This window comes from Colobus angolensis, unplaced genomic scaffold (genome assembly GCF_000951035.1).
Source record: "Colobus angolensis palliatus isolate OR3802 unplaced genomic scaffold, Cang.pa_1.0 Scaffold13, whole genome shotgun sequence".
In the NCBI taxonomy this organism is placed as follows: domain Eukaryota; kingdom Metazoa; phylum Chordata; class Mammalia; order Primates; family Cercopithecidae; genus Colobus; species Colobus angolensis.
In genome coordinates this window covers 5,645,053-5,671,175 of record NW_012114252.1, presented here as the reverse complement: position 1 = coordinate 5,671,175, position 26,123 = coordinate 5,645,053, and the positions used below count along the sequence as shown (strand labels likewise).

General features: G+C 43.6%; 1 protein-coding gene across 1 annotated transcript in view; it reads left to right on the top strand.

Moving 5' to 3' along the window:
• Nucleotides 1–26,123, top strand: part of ABCC4 (ATP-binding cassette, sub-family C (CFTR/MRP), member 4) — a 237,785-nt gene that overhangs the window by 49,406 nt on the left and 162,256 nt on the right. The window contains exons 9-13 of the mRNA XM_011933938.1: nt 5,905–6,006; nt 11,532–11,621; nt 13,163–13,354; nt 22,304–22,398; nt 22,602–22,688. Of these exons, the coding sequence (XP_011789328.1) occupies nt 5,905–6,006; nt 11,532–11,621; nt 13,163–13,354; nt 22,304–22,398; nt 22,602–22,688 (566 nt within the window). The remainder of the gene's footprint in view (nt 1–5,904; nt 6,007–11,531; nt 11,622–13,162; nt 13,355–22,303; nt 22,399–22,601; nt 22,689–26,123) is intronic.

Sequence of the window (26,123 nt, the reverse complement as noted above, 5' to 3'; positions counted from 1 at the left end):
TCTAGGTTTTAAGCCCCACATGCATTGGGTATTTGTCCTAATGCTCTCCCTCCCCTTGCCCCTCACCCTCTGAGAGGCCCTGGTGTGTGATGTTCCCCTCCCTGTGTCCATGTGTTCTCATTGTTCAACTCCCACTTATGAGTGAGAACCTGTGGTGTTTGGTTTTCTGTTCCTGTGTTAGTTTACTGAGAATGATGGTTTCCAGCTTCATCCAAGTCCCCGTAAAGGACATGAACTCATCCTTTTTTATGACTGCATAGTATTCCACAGTGTATATATACCACATTTTCTTTTTTTTTTTTTTTATTATTATACTTGTAAGTTCTAGGGTACATGTGCACAGCATGCAGGTTTGTTACATATGTATACTTGTGCCATGTTGGTGTGCAGCACCCATCAACTCGTCATTTAAATCAGGTATAACTCCCAGTGCAATCCCTCCCACCTCCCCATGATAGGCCCTGGTGTGTGATGTTCCCCTTCTCGAGTCCAAGTGATCTCATTGTTCAGTTCCCACCTATGAGTGAGAACATGCGGTGTTTGGTTTTCTGTTCTTGCAATAGTTTACTGAGAATGATGGTTTCCAGCTACATCCATGTCCCTACAAAGGACACAAAATCGTCCTTTTTTATGGCTGCATAGTATTCCATGGTGTATATGTGCCACATTTTCTTAATCCAGTCTGTCACTGATGGACATTTGGGTTGGTTCCCAGTCTTTGCTGTTGTAAACAGTGTTGCGGTAAACATACACGTGCATGTGTCTTTATAGTAGAATGATTTATAATCCTTTAGGTATATACCCAGTAATGGGATTGCTAGGTCAAATGGTATTTCTGGTTCTAGTTCCTTGAGGAATCGCCACATTGTCTTCCACAATGGTTGAACTAATTTACACTTCCACCAACAGTGTAAAACTGTTCCTGTTTGTCCACATCCTCTCCAGCATCTGTTGTTTCCTGACTTTTTAATGATCATCATTCTAACTGGCCTGAGATGGTATCTCTTTGTGGTTTTGATTTGTATTTCTCTAATGATCAGTGATAATGAGCTTTTTTTCATTTGTTTGTTGGCTGCATACATGTCTTCTTTTGAGAAATGTCTGTTCATATCCTTTGCTCACTTTTTGATGGGTGTTTTTTTTTTCTTGTAAATTTGTTTAAGTTCCTCGTAGATTCTGGATATTAGCCCTTTGTCAGATGGGTAGATTGCAAAAATTTTCTTCCATTCTGTAGGTTGCCTGTTCACTCTGATGATAGTTTCTTTTGCTGTGGAGAAGCTCTTTAGTTTAATTAGATCCCATTTGTCAATTTTGGCTTTTGTTACCATTGTTTTTTGGTGTTTTAGTCGTGAAGTCTTTGCCCATGCCTGTGTTCTGAATGGTATTGCTTAGGTTTTCTTCTAGGGTTTTTTATGGTTTTAGGTTTTACATTTAAGTCTTTAATCTGTTGTCTTTCTTACTCATACTTTTCAATTTCCTTTTTACATGTACAGAAAATGAAGGTTTTATTGTGAAGATTTTATGTCCAAGAAGTTCCGTTTGTTTTTCTTTTATTAAGGAAAGGATTGATGGTCTTGGCACTAAGCAAGTCCAATAGGATTTTAAGAGATCTTATCTTCACAGCAAAGCACTGAAAGTCTTCAATGACTTCCACATCCAGTAAAACGTGTCTCTGAGGTTTTATTGTTCACAAAGCTGCTCCAGTTTTTGCCAACCATCCACTCTGAAGTCATTCTCTTTGACTTCAGTTCTGCTGTCTGATACTTCCGCACGTGAACTATTCTGGGGATGCACCTCATTGCTGTATTGGCAATGTCATTTCAGCTTTTTCATCCTCCTGAGTGACTAGAGAAAGTCCAGCCAGCCCCCCCAGCATCTTTACAAGCCATTCGTGTGTTGAGTGGAGTCTCATTTAACCACCAAACTATTATCATGTCTTTCTCCACTCAGATCTATTGTATATTGACCAGTGCTTAGTAGGTTTACTGTGTGGATAATTTTTTATTTTGAAGGTGGGGAACTTCTGTTCTCACATGCATGTACAGAATATTGAATTTGATGTCTTGGTCATACACTTCAGCTAAAATCAGAATTTTATTCTGTTTAGATAAGATTAAGAAGATGTATAACCTTTTGCTTGTTGCTGTGATGACATGGCTGATGCCTTGAATAATTTAAGCCAATCATACAGTTGGTTTATGACTGTAGCATGTATCTGTGAAGAGCTGACCCCGAGTGCAGTGCAGTGTTCATGCAGATGAGTGTGTTTGTAAGTGCAGAATGGGGGACGCATCTCTGCCCTGTACATACTCAGTTTCAGTACCAGCTGTGGCCACCCTCAGCTGGTTCCCAGCAGGATTAGTTTTTGAGGTGGACCCTGAAGGACAGGGTGGGATTAATACTCAGGGAATCACTTTGGGAGTGTGAATGTCAGTGCTGCTGGGCCATGGAAGAGTTTGAAGCATGGTGTCCATTATCAGAGGTGTTTTCAGAAGATCCTTAGGGAGTAGTGTTTGGGAATGGTTGGTTTTGATGGGGGATGCTGGAGAAGGGACCAGTGAAAACACTGTATCAGTATCACCCATGATTGCCAGTCAGTAAACTTGTGAAATTGGGTCTGGTCTTTTCCCGCCCTCCCTCCCTTCCTTTCTTTCTTTTTCTTTTTCTTTTTTTTTTGACGGGGTCTTGCTCTATTGCCCAGGCTGGAGTGCAGTGGTGCAATCTCAGCTCATTGCAACTTCCGCCTCGCGGGTTCAAGCGATTCTCATACCTCAGCCTCCCAGGTAGCTAGGACTAAAGGCATGTGCCATCAAGCATGCTAATTTTTATATTTTTAGTAGAGATGGGGTTTTGCCATGTTGGCCAGGCTGGTCTTGAACTCATGACCTCAAGTGATCTGCCCACTTCGGCCTCCCAGAGTGCTGTGATTATAGGCGTGAGCCACCACGCCTGGCCCAACTGGGTCATTTCTTGAGGAATAGTGAACTGTGGCAAATTAGGCCCAGATTGTTATCTCATTGACCATGGAATAGGTGGTATGGGAGGAGGAAGCAGAGATGCTGTGGTTAAGCCTACAGCAGAATATTCAGGCCAGCATCTGTCTGTGCCCTCTCTGCCATGCCAGACATGGGCTTGTGCAGGGAGAACCAGCAGTGCCCACTCCTAAGTCAGCTCTCAGTAAGGCTGGTGGGTGGATAGTGAGGGAGCAGAAGAACAGACAGCATCTTCTGCTTGCTGGGTCTTTGAGAGAAATACTGATTTTTTTCTTTTCTTATATAGAAGAAAGGAAAGTATTTTTCTTTTCCTGCATGGAAGAAGGTTTTTATTTTCAGTTTTTGTTCTTTTGAAGTGTAACATTGCAGTCAAATGTGAAGTGACAGACAAAAATTTTAAGGACTCAAAGGATGTTGACAAATTTTAGAGCAGTAGATGACTTATTTAACTGTTGTTTTCTCTGTCTCAAACACGTTCCATGCTCATTTCAGTTGCTTCAGCGTTGCCAGTGTTTGCAGAATACCCGTGTAATAGCCATTTATACCAGGTGGTTTATTTTTCTCATGCAAAATCCTCATAAGTTTCCTTGTGAGTTTGTGAGGGCTGCTGGAACAAAGTACCACAAACAGGGTGACTGAAAACAATGGAAATTAAGCCTCTCATGATTCTGGAGACTGGAGGTTTGAAATCACGGTGTCAGCAGTGCCAGGCTCCTTCTGAAGCCTGCAGGGGAGAATCCTTCTTTGCCGCTTTGAGCTTCCAGTGGTTGCTGGCAGTCCTTGGATTGCAGCCACATCCCTCTCATCTGTGTCCTAATCACTTGATTGTTTTCTGCCCATGTGTCTCTATCTGTCTCTCTCTTCTTTTCTTAGAAAGATACTGATCATGTTGGATTTCGGGTCCTCCCTTTTCCAGTATGACTTCCTCTTCACTAATTACATCTATAACACTCCTATTTCCAAATACAGTCAACCTTTGAGGTCCTGAGGTTATGACTTTATCTTTTTTGGGGGTGTCTTAGTCTGTTTATGATGGGTAAACATAAATTACAGATTGGGTAATTTATGAAAAACAGAAATTCTCACCACTCTGGAGGCTGGGAAGTCTGAGATCAAGGCACCGGCAGGTTCAGTTTTCTAGTGACGTGCCCTCTGCTTGTAGATGGTGCCTTGATGCTAGATATTCCAGACAGGAGGAATGCTGTGTCCTTAAAGGGCAGAAGGTGGAAGGGCTTAGAGGGCTGCCTACTGCCCAACGCCTCCTTTACAGGGTCCTTAATGCCATTTATGAGGAAGGAACCCTCATGGCCTAAATACCTCTTAATACCATCACATTGGCCGTTGAGTTTCACCACCTGGATTTTAGAGGGGAAGTTGTCCAGGCAGCTTCCAAGGACTGGACATTGGGGTATAGGGAGTTTCCTGGACGTTGTCACTTTCTGTTGGGCTGAACTTAAGTCATGCGACTACATCTAACTGCGTTAGGGGCTGGAGAGAGTGGTCCTTGTTCAAGGCTGCTGTGCATTGACTAAAAATTGGGAGTTTTGTTAATCACAGAAAATGAGAGCAGATTTTGAGGAGAGCTGACAGCTGTTGCCACATCTACAAAATTTTGGATGGGGTGGGGGTGATCTCGGTTGTTTATTCTGTTTCTAAGCCACTGTAGCTTCTCTCATTGAGTTATACCTACCATTTGAGAAGCAAAAGGGAGTTTTCCTACATATAATTATGTTAGGTTTGTTATGGTTAGCAGGACTTTGTTTTATTCAGTTAAATTGCATTGTGTAGTTGCTAACTAGTATGGAAAATAGCAATAAGCGAGAGATTGGGCTATTCCTGCTGTCTAGGAGGAGGCATTGACTAAGGAAAAAGATACGTGTAGGTGGAGCACGGTAGCTCACACCTGTAATCCCAGCACTTTGGGAGGCTGAGGTGGGTACATTGCTTGAAGCCGGGAGTTGGAGACCAGCCTGGCCAACATGGTGAAACCCCATCTTTAGTATAAATACAAAAATTAGCCAGGTATGGTGGCAGATGCCTGTAATCCCAGCTACTCGGGAGGCTGAGGTGGGAGAATCACTTGAACCCGAGAGGCAGAGGCTGCAGTGAACCGAGATTGTGCCACTGCACTCCAGCCTGGGCGACAGAGAGAGACACTGTCTCAAAATATATATATATGATATATATTATATATATATGATTACATATAACAATAATAAGTTATTGTGAAAAGAAGCTTATAAAATATGTTTTAAGAGATAGAAGCCTTTTTTTTTTTTTTTTTGGTAAAGAACACTGACTTAGTGATAGTGAATAAGTTGTACGTCAATTTGACATGCCCGAGGGAGTTTGAGAAAGGCCAGTTGAATCTAAGTGACCAGCCAGAGCCAGAGCTGCCTTCAGAGGCTCTGCCCTGTGTTTGCTGCCTGCCCTTCTGGGCTAACTCGCTTTCTGAAGGCTGGGAATGGCCTTGACTTTCATGTTGCCAGCATCTAGCATGGGGCTTGGCACACGATGAGGATTCATGAAATATTCATCAGATCATTTCCAACCAACTAATTTGTGTTCACCATTAGTAACACAAAAGTGCAGTAGTAGAAATATGCAGGCTGTAAATGCACTCAACCTCAGAGCAGTATTTTCAGTTTATTTAGGAACCAGTGTACTTGTTGAAAAAAATTACACAGATAGCTCCTAAAATTACAAAGATAGTTCATGGCCATGAACTCTTTATATGTTTGTTTATTAAATAAATATCATATGCTGATATGAACCGATACTTTAAATAGGGTTGGTAAAATGATCTGTAGGCTGTATAAAGTTTTATGTTGCAAATTCCGTGGAAGCAGTGACTTGTTTGTGCTTTTGTTTCTGTAATTTAAACAATCTGTGTTTTTCCCATTTTCTTTAGAACTTTTTGCTACTTGATGAGATATCACAGCGTAACCGTCAGCTGCCGTCAGATGGTAAAAAGATGGTGCATGTGCAGGACTTTACTGCTTTTTGGGATAAGGTAACATATCCTTAATTGCAAGATCATGACTGCTAATAGATAATGAATGACATTGATTTAATACAGAGTTTTGAGGTGTTACACATGGTATAAAATATGGCTTGTTCATTTACTGAAAGTATGTTACAAAGATTCTCAAAATTAGGAGTAAGTTTTGCAATTAATAGAAAGTAGGTATGAAATCAGACTTAGGTATTTGACAACTTGTATTTTATCTCATTTTCAAAAAACCAATGAAAGTGTTACCTCATTCTAAACTAAATGTCACTAAGTTTGGACATTGGCAACATTGGATTTTATAGGATTGGACAGACTAGGGGTGCAGCACGGAATGGGTTAACTGCTGAGTACATTGTAAATTATTACACAGACTTTGAGGTATCAGTGCACATTTTCACCTTACTGTTTTCAGGTCATCTTATTACATATTGAGAAAGCCCATGACTTGGATTTTTGCCACGGGGTTGGGTTGGGGCTCCCCTATTCCAAGCACCTGGATGTTGCCAGGTGCTTTGGTGGCAGCCCAAGGCAGAGGGGAGGCTGCAGGCTGGCATAGCAAGCTCCATGGATTCCTGACTGAAGGGTTTCACTGTGTGGTAAGCGGACAGGTAGTTCAGGCAAGGCCACAACGATTTTTCAGCACTTGGTTTACTCATAACATTTAGGCAAACGGGAACAACAGCAGGGGCCACCCACAGGAAGTACTCAGGCTCGGTGCATCTCCTGTTATCCACAACTCCAGGGCCCTCCTTATGCTTCCAAGGAAGCAGTGGGCTCCCTGCCCAATGCTCATAGAAGCCACTACTATGGCACCGGCTTTTCATGAAAAGAAAGGCTGTATTGTAAGTCGAATGGCAAGGAGACAGGAGGCAACACTCAAATTTGTCTTCCCTAGCTGGGGGATGGGGCAGGTTTTACAGGCAGAGGGTAATGAGGCGTGGTCCGATTGGTTCTTGAAATGAAGTGATGCCAGGGCTGGATCTGATCGCATCCTGGATCAGGCCATGAGGTGTCCGCTGTGAACTCGTTCCTCCTTCCTTGGTCCTAGCACTTGGGTTCTGCCCATGGTTGTGTGCTTGGTTCATCTGGAAATGCTCAGATTACATAACTTGCAACCTGGGATCCATGGCAACTGAAAAACAGTTTACTATGTTATTACACAGAGTTGAACCAGATTGGACTGGTTCTGTGGTTATGCTCACCTGAGTCCGGGGTCCTCTGCAAATCCACTTGTCTCAGTCTGTGTTAGTCTGGAAAACAGAACATACAGCATGGGAGAGGGAATTTCGTGCAGAGAATTCATTACATAGGTGATGAAAGAAAGAGCACAAAGGGAAAGCAGGGGTGGCAGAGGCCGCCCTGAGGCCAGCCACGGCAGGAAGCTGCACCCTGGGGCTGGAGATGATGTCTGCCAGGAGCAGAGCCCAGTGGCCCGGCTGCCAGCAAGATTTCGGATCAGAGGGCGCTGGGACCACTCGGACTGCTTAAAACAGGTGGGCAATGCTGGTGGTGACCAGCTCCTCCCCACTCCGGGTGCTTTTCGTGGCTGACCTTGAGTTGTAGTGTAGTTCGCTGGAGCCAAGAGCCAATAGGCGGTTGAGCAGCACTCCCGCCCAGCCCCACTGTCTCCACCCTCTCCTGTGGGACAAATGTCAAAACTCTAGACTCCAGACTCTTCCTTTCTCTACATGCCCTTGGCTCTAAGTATCACACTCCCTGTTTCATGTGTGCCTAATTCTGATGTAATTTTTGCCATCTCGACCGACATAACAATAATGTGTTCCCAAATATATAGAACATCATTGCACCTTGTGCACATGGAAGCTCACACAAGGTACGTCAACTGACCGGACAGTTTCTCCTTACCTGCTGGCATTCCCACCTCATACACTTTATTTATTTATTTATTTTGGAGATGGAGTCTTGCTCTTTTGCCCAGGCTTTAGTGCAGTGGTGTGATTTTGGCTCACTGCAACCTCTGTCTCCCAGGTGCAAGTGATTCTCTTGCCTCAACCTCCTGAGTAGCTGGGATTACAGGAACACCGCACCATGCCTGGCTAATTTTTGTATGTTTAGTAGAGACGGGGTTTCTGCCATGTTGTCCAGGTTGGTCTTGAATTTCTGGCCTCAAGTGATCTGCCCACCTTGGCCTCCTGAAGTGCTGGGATTACAGGTGTGAGCCACTGTGCCCAGCTCTAATACACTTGAAGCATTGATAGAAAAGCTCTGTGAACATCCACTAGCAAAAAGCACTCTAGGTGAATGCTGTTGACCTAGAGGAAGGCACTGCGGTAGCCACCACACACTGTGTAGGTCCCGTCTGCAAATTTTTTTGTACCAAACTCGGCAACGTTGTAAAATGGGCTGTTTTGTTGTTTTTCAGTTCCTAGACAACGTTGACAGCTGCACTGAAACAGAACACTCCACCCTGTTTTCTGGGCCTTGTCTTGGGGTGATTATGCCCCACGCTGCCAGGGATTATTAGGGAGGTCATGCAGCTGAGAGGGTGCTTGGGTGGGAGGAGGGGCACAGACACGGGGGCTTTTGGAGAGAAGCTGCAGAGGAAAGAAGGGTGTGCTGGGCTGGGATTCGGGAGAAAGACAGAGGCCCCAGCAGCAGCCCTGCCGGATAGACCAGTGGGTATTGGGGGAAAGGTCTTCTCACCAGCCTAGGTCTCATTTAGAAAACAAACGGGCTTGTGCTGAATCTCTAAGCTGTAAAGTCTGTGGCCCTGTGGGAGCCTGTGACTCTCCATGGGGCAGGGATTTGCTTCTGCTTTCTTCACTGCTCTGGCCCCAGGGCCCAGCATAGGTTCGGCCCCAGAGTGGGGGCTCAGTCTGCCTGCCTTAGTGTCCTGGAGCCTGGAGGTCTCAGAGGGAAGGGGCCTCGCCTTCTGAGCTGTCGAGTGCTGCCCCCTTCTGGCTGCGGCACACCAGTGCTGGGTCCCAGCCCTCCAAGTGGGCCAGAAACCTGCTCTAAGAACCAGGGCCGTGATGGGAAGCTGGGTTTTGCATGTGGCTCACTCTTTTGCAGTCAAAACTGAGTAAAAAGAAGTAAAATCAGAAATAGTTGTTAGGAAAGAGACACACTGCAAAGGAGGGGAAAGGGACAGGTTGACCGGTTGTGTTTTTTCATCCTTTTGTAATAACAGAAATAAGTGGGTTTCAGTTGTCTTAAAAGACAATGTTACTTAATCAGGAATACAGAGTAGACCCTTTACATTTTAGAGGAGGAACACTTTATATAGTAAGGCTAAGTCAAGCAAGACTGAATTTGTGACAAGTTTGCACTTACAAAATCGTGTAAATATGTCACATTTTGTTTAACGTTATTTTTTCGAAGTGTTTAGGTAATAACGTATTACTTTTTTAAAAAAAGACATAGTTGTTAGGCATGTAGGAAGGAGTAGAGAAACCTCTTCTGGATGGTTTTTATATAATTCCTATGATATCTGGGGCTGATTTCTTTGTGATTAGAAGTGATCATGATTGATTTGGTCTGTGGCCATACTATAATATGGTATGGGACACATTTATAAGGGGTCAGTTTACATACACACATATTTTGGCATTTGACCATTTGTAAAAATATTTGTGATTATTTGGGTATGTGACTGTTAAGTCGTTTCCAGGTAAATTTTTCATTTTGAAGGTTATCCTGATCTCTTGTTCCTCCGCGGTGCTTTCTGTCTTTTGGGCATTTTACTAATCGCACGTGCCCGCTTGAGATGTGGAGAGGGTTGATGAGTACCTGTTTGTGGACTGGGCCAGCTCAGCATCTTTAGGTTGCGGGTTGGTTGACTTCACGTGCGCTTCCCTCTTCCATCATCCCAGGGGTGTGCCAGCCTTCAGGGACGCCAGGTTCATTTTGAAGAATCCTTTCCTAGAGTTGAGGAGGCTGCATTGCCTTTGATTCACTCTCGATCATTTTTCTGTGATATGGATGAGTGTTTACTAAAGTGTGTTGTGCGGAAGAATAACCCCTTCCAAAAGGATTTGCGACTCGAATAAATTTGCTAAATGCCCACCCACCAGACACACATGATCAGGTCTCTCCAGTCTATCCACGGGAAATTCAGATGAAGACTGTAAATGTGAGACTTAAACCCCTTTAGGATTCCTCCCAAATTGTAGCTGTTTTTACTTCACTTAACAGTATCAATTTTTGTTTGCTAGTGTTGATGTCTGGGTTTGGATAAAAGTTCTCATCGTTGGCAGTTTTTACGGTTGAGGTTCTATACTCTGAATTTAAAACCATTCGTCTCTTTATTTGTACCAAGTGACTTTTGCTTTTTTAAAAGATAGATAATTCAAAGTACTGATTGTCCTTGTATGAGAAGAGGAAACCTCCTCATTTTGGTTTGTCATGCTCTGGTAAACTGTCCCTTCTCCCTGATACGCACGTAATCCTCTCAATTGAAAATATTTAGAAGCTCTTTGTAAAAGTAATGAATTTGGTTTGGGTTTGGTCTCCTAAATAATAAACTGTAAAAGAACTTTTTTTTTTTTTGAGATGAGGTTTCACTGTGTCACCCAGGCTAGAATGCAGTGGTGCAATCTTGGCTCACTGCAGCCTCAATCTCCTGTGCTCAAGGAATCCTCCTACCCATGAACATGTACTTAATTTCATTATTCTTCAGCTTTTGGTTATTGTTAAATTAGAGCTCTGGTTACAGGGTTGACCACCATTTGTAGAAGTTCATTTGCTAAGAGTGACTTTATAGTATAAAGTGCCTTCTTGCTGGCTGGGCGTAACTGAGGTTTGTGCTTTATCAAGTGAAAACGGAGAGATTACTGGAGATTTCAAATCATCCATTAGCCAAGGACTGGGCATGCCATGTACTCATGCTGCCACCTTGTGGAGGTTAATGAAATAGAATATTAAAACCAAGGGACAGAACGAAAACTTACAAATGATTGAAAGCTCCCGTACTGAATATTATATTAAGAATATTGTTTTAAATGAGAACACATGGACACAGAGAGGGGAACATTACACATTGGGGCCTGTCAGTGGATGGGGGGCAAGGGGAGGGAGAGCATTAGGACAAACACCTTATGCATGCAGGGCTTAAAACCTACATGACAGGTTGACAGGTGCAGCAAACCACCATGGCACATGTATACCTATGTAACAAACCTGCAGGTTCTGCACATGTATCCCAGAACTTCAAGTAAAAAAAAAAGAATATTGTTTTAATAAGTTAGCATGAGTTTTCATTTCAAGAAGGTTGCCTTGTCATTGTTACTATCTAAATTTTGTGGAAGTGTGGAGCTGTGTTCACATGAAAATCGGGTAAAAGAGAATGGGCCTTCCTTAAGTACTGACGACTCCAAACCGTTTAAAACCCCCCCCACACAAAAATATATATATATGAAAAGGACTCTAGGATATAATATCTTAAAATAGGAAGGAGAAAGACTTGGGTTATGTTCATGTGTCAATGACTATTGTATTGTTCTCTTTTTGAAGCGATTTGTGTGACTTTATTGAAATGGGCACATTTTATAAACTTTAATTTGTAGGCATCAGAGACCCCAACTCTACAAGGCCTTTCCTTTACTGTCAGACCTGGTGAATTGTTAGCTGTGGTCGGCCCCGTGGGAGCAGGGAAGGTGAGTTAGAATGGCTTTTGGCAGCTTGACGCACCCCACTTCTCATATTAACTTCTTGGGTTTGAGCCCAAGGCTACATGTAACACATTTTTGAATTGGGTATGCTTGGCACGGCATTTCTCAGTACATGGAACATTTGTTTTGTAAGAAGGGTCACATGACCAAGTAAATGTGGGCAGTGCATATCCTGTTTCTCTTGGTTCTTCAAGTTGCGTAATTGGGAACTCCTAAAAGTTGGACATCTCCATGAAGGAAATTATTTATGTGATCACGATGCAGGATGGATTGACTAAGAAAGTGCGAACTTCTTTTTGTCAAAGTGGACCCTAGATGCTACAAGACATGTGGAGGTTGTGAAGGCTTGTCTGAAAAGCTTTAAACATGTTTTGATATGACTTCTCCAAGTCACATGAACATACATTTAATAAACCTGTAGCCAGGTGTATAGTCCTGTGTTAGAAGTAAAAGATACACCTGTAATCAAGACCCAGACACCACTGCCCTCCAGAAGTTTCTGGTATCTGGGGTGAGACAGATATATAAACAGATGATTTCAGTTCAATGTTCTAAGTGTTCCAATAGTGGGGGGCACAGACTGTCACGTCTGTGCATTGTAGAAGATGTGAAGGAAACATACATACAGAATTAGTGTCATGCATTCTAAAGCAACGCAATAAATCTAGATGTAGGTATATATAACCAATAGGGCAGTTTCACAATTGAAGTTTGCTCTCCAGAGACATGATTCTTGGGTAGTTAAAAATAAAAGTCCTTCCTAGTGCACAGGATATATTGTTTATTTTTATTTATTCATTCATTTATTCATGTATGTATGTATGTTTAGTTTTTGAGACAGGGTCTCGCTCTGTTGCCCAGGCTGAAGTGCAGTGGCGCGATCTAGACTCACTGCAACCTCCACTTCGGGTTCAAGTGATTCTCATGCCTTAGCCTCTCAAGTAACTGGAATTATAGGTGTGCCACCATGCTCGGCTAATGTTTGTAGTTTTAGTAGAGATGGGGTTTCACCATGTTGGCCAGGCTGGTCTCGAACTCCTGGCCTCAAGTGATCCACCTGCCTTGGCCTCCTAAAGTGCTGGGATTATAGGCGTGAGCCACTGCGCCTGGCCAGGATATGTTATTTACATATAGCTTTTCTAGAACTAGTTCTTTGTTCCTGCTGCATTCAATATTAGATATATGAACTATATGTCATGCTTGGCTACTCTGTTGCTGTTAACATTCTTAGTTGATCTTTGTTCCATGTACCATTTCATTTAGGGGAATGAAACTCATTTAGGGAAACTCGTTAGGGCAGAGTACATTGTTACACTCTATTTTAATATTCCTTATAAACCACTAGTTTATATGGACCAAAATGTTATTTCCAATTTTTAATCCCAATTTCCTGGCTGTACTAGATCCTCTTTTAAATGAATGAATGATGTTTTTCAAGCTCCCAGGACTGGGCAAGGCTGCATTGCAGTGGCTTATTCTTGTCTCGAGTGTTGACTGAACATGTGTTTTTTTACAATCTGTTTCAGTCATCACTGTTAAGTGCTGTGCTCAGGGAATTGGCCCCAAGTCACGGGCTGGTCAGCGTGCATGGAAGAATTGCTTATGTGTCTCAGCAGCCCTGGGTGTTCTCGGGAACTCTGAGGAGCAATATTTTATTTGGGAAGAAATATGAAAAGGAACGATATGAAAAAGTCATAAAGGCTTGTGCTCTGAAAAAGGTGAGTGGTGACTTTTGGATTTCGTGTACTCCAATGTCAGTATTCACTTCAACAACAAGGTTTATTAGCTTTTTTTTTTTTTTAAGTTTGAAAGACCTTTGAATGTTATTTACTACTTTAAGGCAGTCCTCCCAGTAAATAAACACACACACGCTCTGTCCTCTTAAGTCTGATGTGAAAATGATATTTACAGGGTGAATTTGGGGGGGTTTGGTTGGTTTTGTGAAGTTTTATTTAGTTTTAACTTTTTTTTTTTTCAAAATGGACAATTATAAAAATTTATTTGTTGCTGTCATCAGCTGGCTCGGCAGAGATCACAGTGCTTTAGTATCTCATTACGCACTGGTTTGCATCGACTCCAGATGTCTGCAGCGTGCACTTGGCTGATGTTTCCTGCTTGCGTCCCCCTCGGCCCATAGGTTTCCTTCTCCACTCCCGTTAAAAAAGATAATTTGTTTCAGTAGATTTTGGGGTATGGGTGGTTTTTGGTTACATGGATAATTTCTTCAGTGCAGTTTATTATTTAAAGGAAACAAACTGTTTTAAAATTTATTTTTCATTATGTGTCGTTTCACCAAGAGAGTGATTGTTTTCAGAACAGATGAAGCGTTTGATTGTACATTGAGGTTTTCATAAAATTAGTGGATGGTTGATGAAAACTGAGCATACTTAATAGAAGGCTGTAAGTTAGAAAATAGAAAAAATGGTAAAGACTGCTAAATACTATGTTACCTTCTTTGGGCCATAAAAATCAGTGAATAATGGCATTAAAGGGCTCTCCCCGGGCTCTGTGCAGTGTGGCCTGGCCATCCTACTGTTCTTTTGTACTGTCTGGAAAAGGCCGCCGCAGACTGTCACAGGTGTGATGCAGAAGCCTTCCAGCCAGGTTTGCGGGGAATGAGTAATTTTGCTTGAGCAATGGCTGGAATATCATAGATTCTGTCTATCAGGTGAGTAATATTTGCTGGTGATTTGGACAGAGAAATCATTGCTTGTTTAATGGGCTATTTCTTCCTCCTGGGCTATTATTAATGAGAGATGATGCGTTTTCAGAAATGACGTTAAGTTAGCAGTAATGAGCTAGATTTTTATTGAATAGTATATACTGTATAGGGAATAGATGGGCTAAGGCAAGCTCCTAGTTATTCAGATTCCACCAGGTGTTAATTTTTTTTCTCTGTCTCACACACACTCACACATATGCGCACACAAAAGTGTATGAAGTTTTAATCTTTTGCCATGGTTTCCCAGTGCCTTTGCTATTGCTATCCTCATTTTGTTTATGTTTTTGACATTGCTAGCCTAATTTTTTTAAAGTAAAATTTTCACTTTATTCAAAGTTGGTACAGAATTGCTAACGTTTCCCTAAAATAATTACTATACTTTGGCTTGTCCTGCTCTGGTGTCCCCCCACTGTCCCCTGCTTCCCTGAATATCCATTTTAGAGAAATTTTGCAGAAATAGAAGGTCCAAGTAGGGGAATATGCAAGGTGATTTCAGTGTGTTGCAGTGAGTGGAGTGTATCATGTTTTCGGGAATTGAGAAACAGATGGCAAATTTTGCATGTTTTCCCCACTGGTAGTTATAGTTGATAACCAAGAAACTGCTGATGAGCAGGGCCCGGAGAGAGGAAAGATGGTGTGCCATTTTTCAACCTGGCAACCTGGGCCTTGTCTTTCAGCTCTTTTCCTCCATCGTTTCTCTCTGACAGGTTAGAAGTGAGGTCCTTGGGACCAACATAGGGCTTTCTTGGGAAGGCTTTGTTGCTCTTTGCATATTAATCTGTCAGTTTAAAGATAACCTACTAGTAAACTCTAGAATTTAAGAATGATTTATTCCATAGTAGGCTGTGGTTTCAAGAGTTGAATGTTGCTTATGGCTGGGAAAGTGGAGGATGGGAGAGATGAAATGAACTGTGTGAAAATGAAATGAAATGAAATGATCTCGGAGAGATCAACTGAACATTTGCAGTTCAAGTTCAAAGCCATACCAGCCTAGCTCCAGATTCCATTTCCCCTCTGCCAGGCCACCTCTCAGTTGAGAGTGTTTATAAGGTAGAACTATTTTAACAGTTAGGTGATTGATAAAAAGGTAGAATGTGGGACAAAATGTTTTTCAAGCCTTCCCTTTTTACCTGTGTAGCTTCTGGTACCCACATGAGACTCCAGGTCCCAGGTCACGCAGCCTTGCCTTGCTCCTCCCCACGTCAGAAAGGCTCTGGGGGAAAGCAGGGGTTAGGACAGTGGCTGCCACTGAGCTTCTTCCATAGCCACCTTTGAGGACTGGCCCAGTAACTCGGACAGTGTCCCAGGCACCTGTGGGCTTCTGCGTGGCAGGCAGACTCCAGTGGCAATGGGGTCCCCTCGGGGCTGGGCTGCATGGTGACTTCTCGGTTCCTTCCTGGATGTGTGTAAGCGCGGACTGCTGGCCCCCGTGCATGGTTCCATCCTCGGTAGGATGGTGGGCCTCCAGTGGAGAAGTCGAACAGAGCAGGAGGCTGGCCCAGCTTTGTCATTTGCTCGCTGTCACTTTGGTTTTTTTTTTTTTTTTTTTTTGAGATGGAGTCTCACTCTGTCACCCAGGCTGGAGTCTAATGGTGTAATCTCAGCTCATTGCAACCTCTGCTTCCCAGGCTCCAGTGATTCTCCTGCCTCAGCTTCCTGAGTAACCGGGATCACAGGTGCAGGCCACCATGCCTGGCTACCTTTTTTGTACTTTTAGTAAAGGTGAGGGTTTTGCTGTGTTGGCCAACTGGTCTTGAACTCCTGACCTCAAGTGATCCACCTGCCTTGGCTTCCCAAAGTGCTGGGATTATATGCATGAGCCACCATGCACAACCAGCTCGGTGTCACTTTGGACATGTCATGTTACCTGCCTTGGGCCCTTGATGTCTCTGCTGCGAAATAAGGACATAGGGTGAGGTGGTTTCCAAGAGGTTTTGCTACCGTTCTCAACTGCCATTTATGACTGTTTATCAGGGGACTGGCAAGAAACCTGGGATCCTCTTAATGAATTACGAGACCATTTGCTAACTCCTTTTCAAATCCACGTATCAATGGTGGGTGTAAGATGGCCATAGAAATAGCAATCCTGGAATTATTTTGGCTTGTAGGTACAGAGATTGCGTGTGTAATCAAAACCTGCTGGACAGAAATGGGCCTGGGTGTCTCCGGTGGTTTGCCTCTGTTTCATTTCTTATTAAATGGGGGAGATACAACAGGATTATGAAGACTGCAGGCAATGTCTGTAAAATGCAAACATGCCAGGTTTTTGCTAAATAGTAGCTATTGCCCTTTTCTCTAAATCAGTTAATAAGATAAATAAACGATTTTGCCTTATACACTTCCTCATTCCCCTCCCGGCCACTCTCCCCCGCAAAAAAAAAAAAAAAAAAAGTCCTAGAGGAAAAAATAGGAAATAACAAGAATGCTCAGATATATTGATAACAACTAGATATGTTGTACTAGATACAACTGAAGTAAATTTATAAGTTCATTGAGCTAAAAATATCTTTTAGATAAAATAATAAGATGGGAAGCAATAGTTCACATTTAGCAGTGTTGGTTTAGGCTAATTACTTATTCAAAGTGATATCATAGCAAATGACAGGACATACCTCAGGAAACAACATACTAATGTTAGATACGTAGGTGGGTAGTGGTTAAAATCCTAGGCCTTGGAGCCAGACAGCTCTGGGATTGCGTCTCAGTTCCTCTTTAGTAGGTGTGCGATTTTAGCTCGTCATCTGAACCTTAGAAAGTCTCAGTTTGGTCATCTGTAAAACAGAGATAATAAACTGTTCACCTCATAGGCTATTGTGAGGATAAGATTTAATCATGGGCCGGGCGCGGTGGCTCAAACCTGTAATCCCAGCACTTTGGGAGGCCGAGACGGGCAGATCACGAGGTCAGGAGATCGAGACCATCCTGGCTAACACGGTGAAACCCCGTCTGTACTAAAAAAATACAAAAAACTAGCTGGGCGAGGTGGCGGGCGCCTGTAGTCCCAGCTACTCGGGAGGCTGAGGCAGGAGAATGGCGTAAACCTGGGAGGCGGAGCTTGCAGTGAGCTGAGATCCGGCCACTGCTCTCCAGCCTGGGCGACAGAGCGAGACTCTGTCTCAAAAAAAAAAAAAATAGATTTAATCATGAACTTAAAGCATCTGGTTACTAGGCACATAACAGGCCTTCTTAATTATAAGAGCCACCAATTTTGGGTGAAATCACATGAAATGTGACATGCTTGAAAGAATGTATCTGAGTGTATAACTTCCGTTATTTGAATTGATATTTATATAGGGGTTCTATACATAGTACAGTAAATAAGTCAACAATAAAAATATTGTTACCCTAATAGATGAAATGTATTAATATTATGTCACCCTTTGCATAGTTTCTTTTAATCCTTGAGCACTTTTCAGAAATGAGTATCCAAAGGCATGGAATTGATACATTTGAGTTTAATGTTTTTCTATATAGCTCGCTTGAATATACGCACCCCTTTGGGGTACCCACTATCTTATAATTTCTTCTCCTATTTGCCACATTCCTGCCAACTTGGACATTTTCTTTTTAGATTGCCTTGACAATCATAAAATAACTGTTGTTATGCTTTTTTTTTTTTTTAATCTCTCAGTTGGGAGAACCATATCACTTCTTTGTGACATAATAGGAAATAAATACTGAGGGCCGGGCGTGGTGGCTCACACCTGTAATCCCAGTACTTTGGGTGGCTGAGGTGGGAGGATTGCTTGAGGCTAGGAGTATGAGACCAGATCCTGTCTCTTTTTTTTTTTTTTTAAGCTGAGTACAAAAGGGATACAATGAGGTGAATCTAACTAGGGTGACTAAGTGGACTGATAGTGCTGTGTATGGATAGAGAGACTTCGAGTTCTGAGTTGTTTCAGTATTGCCTTTAAGTATCTTCTAGTAAGCACTTGGGGAAGCGTGATATGAAAGGGCAACAGGCTGGGAACTGAGATGAGCTTGGTTCAGACTCCAACCTTCCTTTATTAGCTGAGAGTCCTCAGACCAGATACGTGCTCTCACTTCGTCTCTGTCTCCTCATCTGTAAGTGTGGTCAGTACTTACTTGGCAGGTTGTCATGAAGATTAGAGATAATACCAGGCATCAGGAACAGTGGTTGGTGCATAGCTCTTACATCCAGGAGCTGACTCATGGAGCAAGACGCTGAGTACACACATAAACATTAAGAGGCTGAATACGGCAGGTCCTTCCTAAGAAATATAAACAAGGAACCTAGAAGTGAGAGTGATGTTTTCTGATTGAGAGAATGCAGGTTTGTTTCATAGAAGAGTTTGAGTTGGGCCCTGAAAGAAGAATAGGATATTGATAAGCTGTGATAGGAAGGGCCGGTCCAAATGGAAGCAAATTGTGGCCCAAAGCTGGAGAGCCCTGCTCTCTGACTCTGGAACCTGCTTCTTGTGCTGGGGCCTCAGGCCTGGCCCCTGTGACCATCCCCACAGTGTCCTCAGTGGTCTTTCTGCCTTCAGTGTCACCATGGTTGATGTGCACGTGGTAGGATTCTGGTTAGATGGCATCAAACTCACATAACCACGTCATGGTTTTTCTCTAGTTTCTGTGTCTACATTTTGTAAAGGTGGTGGTAGATTAATTGGTTAATTTTACTGAGCAGTACCTAATGTGCATAAGATACCTTCCTCCCATTGGGGGCACTTCTGCTTTCTGCTCAACTGTTTCCCTTTAACCAAACTGGAAAATCATGGTTAGGAAATTAGCCTGACTCAGATTGTACTTCGGATCCTTTGAAATATTTTCCTTATCTGAGGCTTGTCCATAAATAGTTTGCCAAGTCAACAACACTCCAGGTTGTTGTAGTACTCAAAGGGCCGCTACCAGGCATGGGGAGAGAGCTCCTTTCCTATTCCCTGTCTGCGTGAAATGAGACAGGTATTTTGAGTGTCTTTTCTAGAAAATGGCTAAGATTGCTGTGCTACAACTTGATGCTGTTTTGAGAATGAAAACAAAACAATGTAAAATCAAGGCACAGAAACTTAACACATTATATGAAGACAATCAGCAATGGAATGAGGCCAAGTAAACAATGTGTGTTTGTGTTTGTGTTTGTGTGGAAGGCTGGAACCCTGTCTGAAAATGGTGCATTGTCTTTTTATGAAAACGGAAAGGAAGAGATAGTGTTAACTGGTGCCTTGTCTTTTTTTTTTTTGAGTTGGAGTTTCACTCTTGTTGCCCAGGCTGGAGCGCAGTGGCACGATCTCGCTCACGGCAACCTTTGCCTCCCAGGTTCAAGCGATTCTCCTGCCTTAGCCTCTCAAGTAGCTGGGATTACAGGCATGTGCCAACATGCCCGGCTAATTTTGTATGTTTAGTAGAGATGGGGTTCACCATATTGGCCAGGCTTGTCTTGAACTCCTGACCTCAGGTGATCCACCTGCTTCGGCCTCCCAAAGTGCTGGGATTACAGGTGTGAGCCATGTGCCCGGCTACATTGTCTTTTTATGAAAACTGAAAGGAAGAGATAGTGTAACTTCTGAGCTCAACAAAGAGATAATGTGAAATAATGAATTTTCATAATGGGGCACTTGCCATCTTTCATTTGATGCCATCTGGTTCAGATTGGAGTATTAGGGGACTCCTGTGTGTCTTTGTGGGCCTCCAGCGAGTGGGTTCCAATGGAGATACTATCGTTTTTCCATTTGGTGAGGTACTTTATTTGTGATATTCATGCTATGAATGGGGTCCTGCTGTTGGTTTGATAAGAAAATATGTCACAGTCATCAATAGCAAATTATAAAGAACTCAGATCCTTTTTCCACTTAGTTCATACACTTACTTTAGATTGTTTCAGCATTCTATGAGTTTATTAATTCTTGTTTCTCCAGGACATTTTGTAAAAGAGATAAAATGAGAACTTAGGGAGGTCAGAGGACTTACTTGTCATGGAGATCTCAATGTGCCATTTGCTTTGTCTCCCTGGCTTTGTCAGAGTAGAGACAAAGAAGTGACACCTTGATCTGTAAGAGGGCTGTCTCTGTAGTGTCCGAGGTTGATGCTTATGAAGCTCAGTCAGGACCCAGCGATCTTCTCCACACTTTGTTTATGCCAGGATCTGTCTAGTGATAATTATAGGCCATCCAAGTAAAGTTTTCTTTTTTTTTTTTTTTTTTTGACAGAGTCTCTCTCTGTCTCCCAGGCTGGAGTGCAGTGGCGCGATCTCGGCTCACTGCAAGTTCCACCTCCTGGGTTCACGCCATTCTCCTGCCTCAGCCTCCTGAGTAGCTGGGACTACAGGCGCCTGCCACCGTACCTGGCCAATTTTTTGTATTTTTAGTAGAGATAGGGTTTCACTTGTTAGCCAGGATGGTCTTGATCTCCTGACCGCATGATCCACCCATCTCGGCCTCCCGAAGTGCTGGGATTACAGGCGTGAGCCCCTGCGCCCAGCCCCAAGTAAAGATTTCTAATGTAATGTCATGTAACTTAAACCTGATCATTATCCGGTTATTTTCAGGGATATTCTTGTCATATTTTTTTTAAAAAAAGTATTATGCTTTGTCAACTTATTTCTTAAATAATTTTTAAATATAACTTTGGCTAGATCCTCAAATAAAAACTTGTTATCCTTCCTAGCTTTTGTTTTTTGGGGGCTTGCGTGGAACAAGAGTCTACTTCGTGCATCCAGTCTGTGCATGAGCACACTGCTCCTTTCCCTTTGGCTTTTCCTGGCTAGGCTGCTCTTTCTGCTCTTATTTTTTGCAGAGTTTTTCTGTCAGTCTATTGTGATGCCTTAAGTATTACCGTGAAGATGGGGCAGGTGTTATCCCTTCTCTGAGAATGGAAAGCTAAGGTAAAAGTCAGCAAAATGGCTTGTGAAGACACTGTTGTTCCTTAATAAGTCCCATGTCTTTATGCTGACAGCCCTCACAGTTGGGTCTCCAGCACAGACCTCCAGACTCACTTATCCAGCAGCAAGTCAGGATTGCTGGTCAGCATTTCAGTTTGGCCATAATCAACCTTTTGCTTTTATCTCTTAAATCTACATCCCTCATTTCCCGCAGCTCAGTACATGGTAATCCTGTTCTTCCCTTGTCTTATCCCAAAACCAACGCAGTCCTGCTCTTTTTCTATCAAAACACGCACCCATCTCATCAGCAGAACCTATAGGTGCTACCTTTAAAATTTGTTTAAATTTAAAGGTACTGATGTTTGCTTCCCTGATCCCCGCTCTGGTCCTAGCTACTGTTTCTTGTCTCAATTACTGCCTTGATCAGATCACGTCCTTCCTCCTGTTTCCCTGGGTGTGAGCCCTTGGCTTCTCTTGCCTCTGTCTCTGGCCTCCCCTGTCATCATCCTGTGCTCACAGTTCTGCGGGCATCCGTATTGCTGTTCTGTGAGCACCTTGGCCACGTATCACCCCGTGGCTTTTGCACTTGCTTATTCCTCTATGTGGAGCAATCTTCCTGCACTCTGTGCCAGCCAGTCCATCCACTGGCAGGTCTCTGCTCAGACCTCCTCCATCAGAGCCCTTGCTGACCTCCCTATATGAAGTGGACTTTCCCTTGGTCACTCTCTGTCTCCCTAAGCCAGCTTCCTTTTCCTTCTTAGCACTTATCACCTCTTGCATTTGTGTCAATCTTTTATTGTCAGGTCACTCACTGTGGAAACTCTTTCACTGCTGAATTCACAAGGAGTTGGTGCTCAAAACATTCCTGTTAAAATGGCTCAGTGCATAAATGCTATGAAAACCTACAGCATTAAAACAGATAACGTGCCCTGATGGTATATTTGATAGGTTCAAAGTTACAATTCAGTTACTATGAAATATATCCATTGCTGTTGATCAAATACTTGTTATTTCTGAAGAACTAATGTGCAAAGTTTAGGATAACAGAGGGAGAACATGTTTTAAGTCTTTTTTTCCCCCGCCTTCTTTCCTTTGTCCATATAGGATTTACAGCTGTTGGAGGATGGTGATCTGACTGTGATAGGAGATCGGGGAACCACACTGAGTGGAGGGCAGAAAGCGCGGGTAAACCTTGCAAGGTAGGTTGCATTTCAGCAGCCACTATGCAGTTGTCTTTTGTGCTGCTTCTAGTGGTGGTGAGCACATAGGACCCACTTACTGTGTATTGCGTCCTGTGTGAAGCACTTTCTTGGATTATTCTACTGGCACTTGAATGAACATCCTAGTTATTGAAAGTTGTTGTGTTCTGGGTGAGAGTCTGATATCTCTTTATGTTTTCTAGAGCAGTGTATCAAGATGCTGACATCTATCTCCTGGATGATCCTCTCAGTGCAGTAGATGCGGAAGTTAGCAGGCACTTGTTCGAACTGTGAGTTTGTTTGTGTCTTAAGTCATTTCTGCTTTCCCAGAGCCATTTCGAGTTGGCTCAGGAAAGCCTTTGTGGCTTTCAGCTTGTCCTGCTCTGGTGTTTCCCCTCCCCCTCCACACTGTCCCCTGCTTCCCTGAAGATCCATTTTAGAGAAATTTTGCATAAACACAAGGTCAAGGTAGGAAAATATACAAATGATTTCAGTGTGTTGCAGTGAGTGGAGTGTACCATGTTTTCGGGAATTGAGAAACAGATGGCAAATTTTGCAAGTTTTCCCCAACTAGTAATTACAGTTGATAACCAAGAAACTGCTGATGACCAGGCCCCGGAGAGAGGAAAGATGGTGTGCCATTTTTCAATGGAAGGCTGGCACTTGGCAACCTGGGCCTTGTCTTTCAGCTCTTTTCCTCCATCATTTCTCTCTGACAGGTTAGAAGTGAGGTCCTTGGACCAACATAGGGCTTTCTTGGGAAGGCTTTGTTGCTCTTTACATATTAATCTGTCAGTTTGGAGATAACCTACTAGTAAAATCTAGAATTTAAGAATGATTTGCTCCATAGTAGGCTGTGGTTTCAAGATTCTAATGTTGTTTCATGGATTCTTACCAGAATGAACACTGAAGACTCATGTAGGCCTGGCTTGCCTTTGAAACTAGTTGTCTAGAATCTGGCTTCCCTCCCGACTCTTACGTGGTGTTTCTGGGATTTGCTTTCTTTGGCTCTTGCTTAGACACGGAGCCATGGAGGTAGAATGACTCTGGAATCTTTTCTGTGTATTCTGTAATCTCATCTGTGCCGACTGACACTTCCTATGTAGTCTAGACTGGCCTTTTTGAAAGCATTGTGAACTGGTTTTTCCAAAACAGCACCCACGTCGGCCCCACAGTCAGCTTCCTGTTTTTCGCCTTGTTAAGGCCAATGAGCCTTTCCCGCTCATTGTAGCCCTTCTGCGCGCACTGAGGTAGATGCTCCTACAGGTGTTACTGCATGAAACATCTTTGCTTGCAGAGGGCGGCAGTCAGCCACAGAGAAGATAAGCACCCATGCTGGGCTGAGTGAGAGAGAGAGACAAGTTCAGATTTCATTCTTGCCCGTAAGGAATTTGTCTCTGCAGGGATTCAAGACTAAGCGCATGGGAAAAGTTCAACAGACCCCAAGGCTTACGGAATTTCAATATCGGACAATATGTTTTATTATTATTGTTTTTTAAGATAGGGTCTCGCTTTGTTGCCCAGGCTGGAGAGCAGTGGTGCAATCTCGGCTCACTGCAGCCTCGACCTCCTGGGTTCAAGAGATTCTCTTGCCTCAGCCTCCCAGGTAGCTGTGACTACAGGCTAGCACCACCATGCCCAGCTCATTCTGTGTTTTTTTGAAGGGAGGGGGCTTTGCCATGTTGTCCAGGCTGGTCTCCCTATGTTGCCCAGGCTGGTCTCGAACTCTTGGGCTCAAGGGATCTATCCCACTCAGCTTCCTGGAGTGCTGGGATTATAGGCATGAGCCCCTGCGCCCGGCATAGGACAATCAATTTTTTTAAATGGAAGAAGTGGGTAGCTGAGATTGGAAAGGTCACTGAGGGCCGGGCTTGGCTGGAAGTAGCCTGTAGTCCTGCAGGCTGGTAAGGGTTTATAGTGGCTGAGAGAAGGATTCAGTTCCTTTGAAAGAAATAGTAGAAGCAGAGGTGTGCAGACAGGAAGGAGTGAGGCCTGTGGGAAGGACAGCAGGCAGGCACCTGTTCCTGTGGTGGGGGATAGAGAAGGTACTGTGAAAGAACGCTCTGGAAGTCCTGTGTTGGCCAGCCAGGGCTGCCCTCGCAATGCCACAGGCTGGGGGGCTTACACAGCAGCAGGTTGTTTCCGCACAGTTCTGGAGACTGCATGTGCGAGATCAATGCGTCTGCAGGCGCGGCTCCTCCCGAGGGCTTTCTTGGCCTGCCGATGGTCGCCTTCTCACCCTTTGCTCCTCATGTCTCTGCATCCAAACCTCCTCTTCCTGAAGAGACACCAGTCAGATTAGAGTAGGGCCCACCCTCATGGCCTCATTTTAGTGTAATTACCTCTCTAAAGGTTCTGTGTTAGCCAGGCACCGTGGCTCACGCCTGTAATCCCAGCACTTTGGGAGGCTGAGGCAGGCAGATCACCTGAGCAGTTCGAGACCAGCCTGGCCAACGTGGTGAAACCCCATCTCTATTAAAAATACAAAAATCAGTGATGAGTGGTGGTGGGCGCCTGTAGTCCCAGCTACTCCAGAGGCTGAGGCAGGAGAATTGCTTGAACCCAGGAGGTGGAGGTTGCAGTGAGCCAGGACAGCGCCATTGTACTCCAGCCTGGGCGACAAGAGTGAGATTCTGTAATAATAATAATAATAATAATAATAATAGTTCTCTGTTCCAGTTCTAAGGTGCTGGGTGAGGGCTGGAACATAGGAACTTTGAGGGGAGCATGGTTCAGTCCATAACAGGTCCTGGATAGCAAAGTGGAGACAGAGTCGGCTGTGTGAGAGTGACTCATCCCTGGGCCCTGGATTCCAGGGGTTTGGACATGAAGTCATCCACTGAGCGTGGGGCTCTACGTGGGCTCCTGAATGTTTCCCCACCAGAGTGCGTATGCAAAATGTGCCTGGTATGGGATGATGCAGTGGATGTGGATGGTGGTGATGGTGGCACAACGGTGTGTACGTACTTAGTGCTACCAAGCTATAAAATATAAATACCAAGTATAAAAACTTAAAAATGCTATAAATGGTAAATATTATGTCCTGTCTATTTTTCCACAACCAAAGAAATGTGGGTGGCAGCATTGAATCTTTCTGAATGCAGAGTGAGGGAGAGGCTGGCACTCTGATCAGAGCCTTGTTTCCTGCCGCCTCCTCCCTGTGCCTTGATAAATTTTCCATTTGGCCGAGAAGGGCCTCTGTGGCTTGCTCCAGTCTTGCACGAGTCCTCACCAGTTCTTTATCACTCAAACAACAGTTCCTGGTGGGACACTCTTTTAGAGTCGCCGCAGGGAAGGAGGAAGGTATTTTCATTGCTGAACCCAGGAGGTGGAGGTTGCAGTGTCGTATCGCACAAGCTCCCCCCAATTTTCCTTTGAACGCAGGAGGTATTTATAAAGTCCTCTTGGACCTTTAAGGATTAATGACTTTGGATATACACTTGTTAGAAGCAAGCTTGTTAAAATTGTTGTTTGCTAATCAGAATCACATTCTTTGGGGAAACTTAGGACAGGGAGCACGAATGCAATTTAGGAAATCACTCAGCAGCAACTGGAGAATGTTCTCAACGAGTTAGAAAATTGGATTGAACAATATGCTATGAAAGATGGCGGTTGTGTTGAAGCTTAGAAATGTGAAGTGTTTTGTATTAAAAGTGAATGAATTACACTTCTATTTGCCATTAACAGTTTTACTTCGATCATGAATATATATCGAGAGTTGTTAA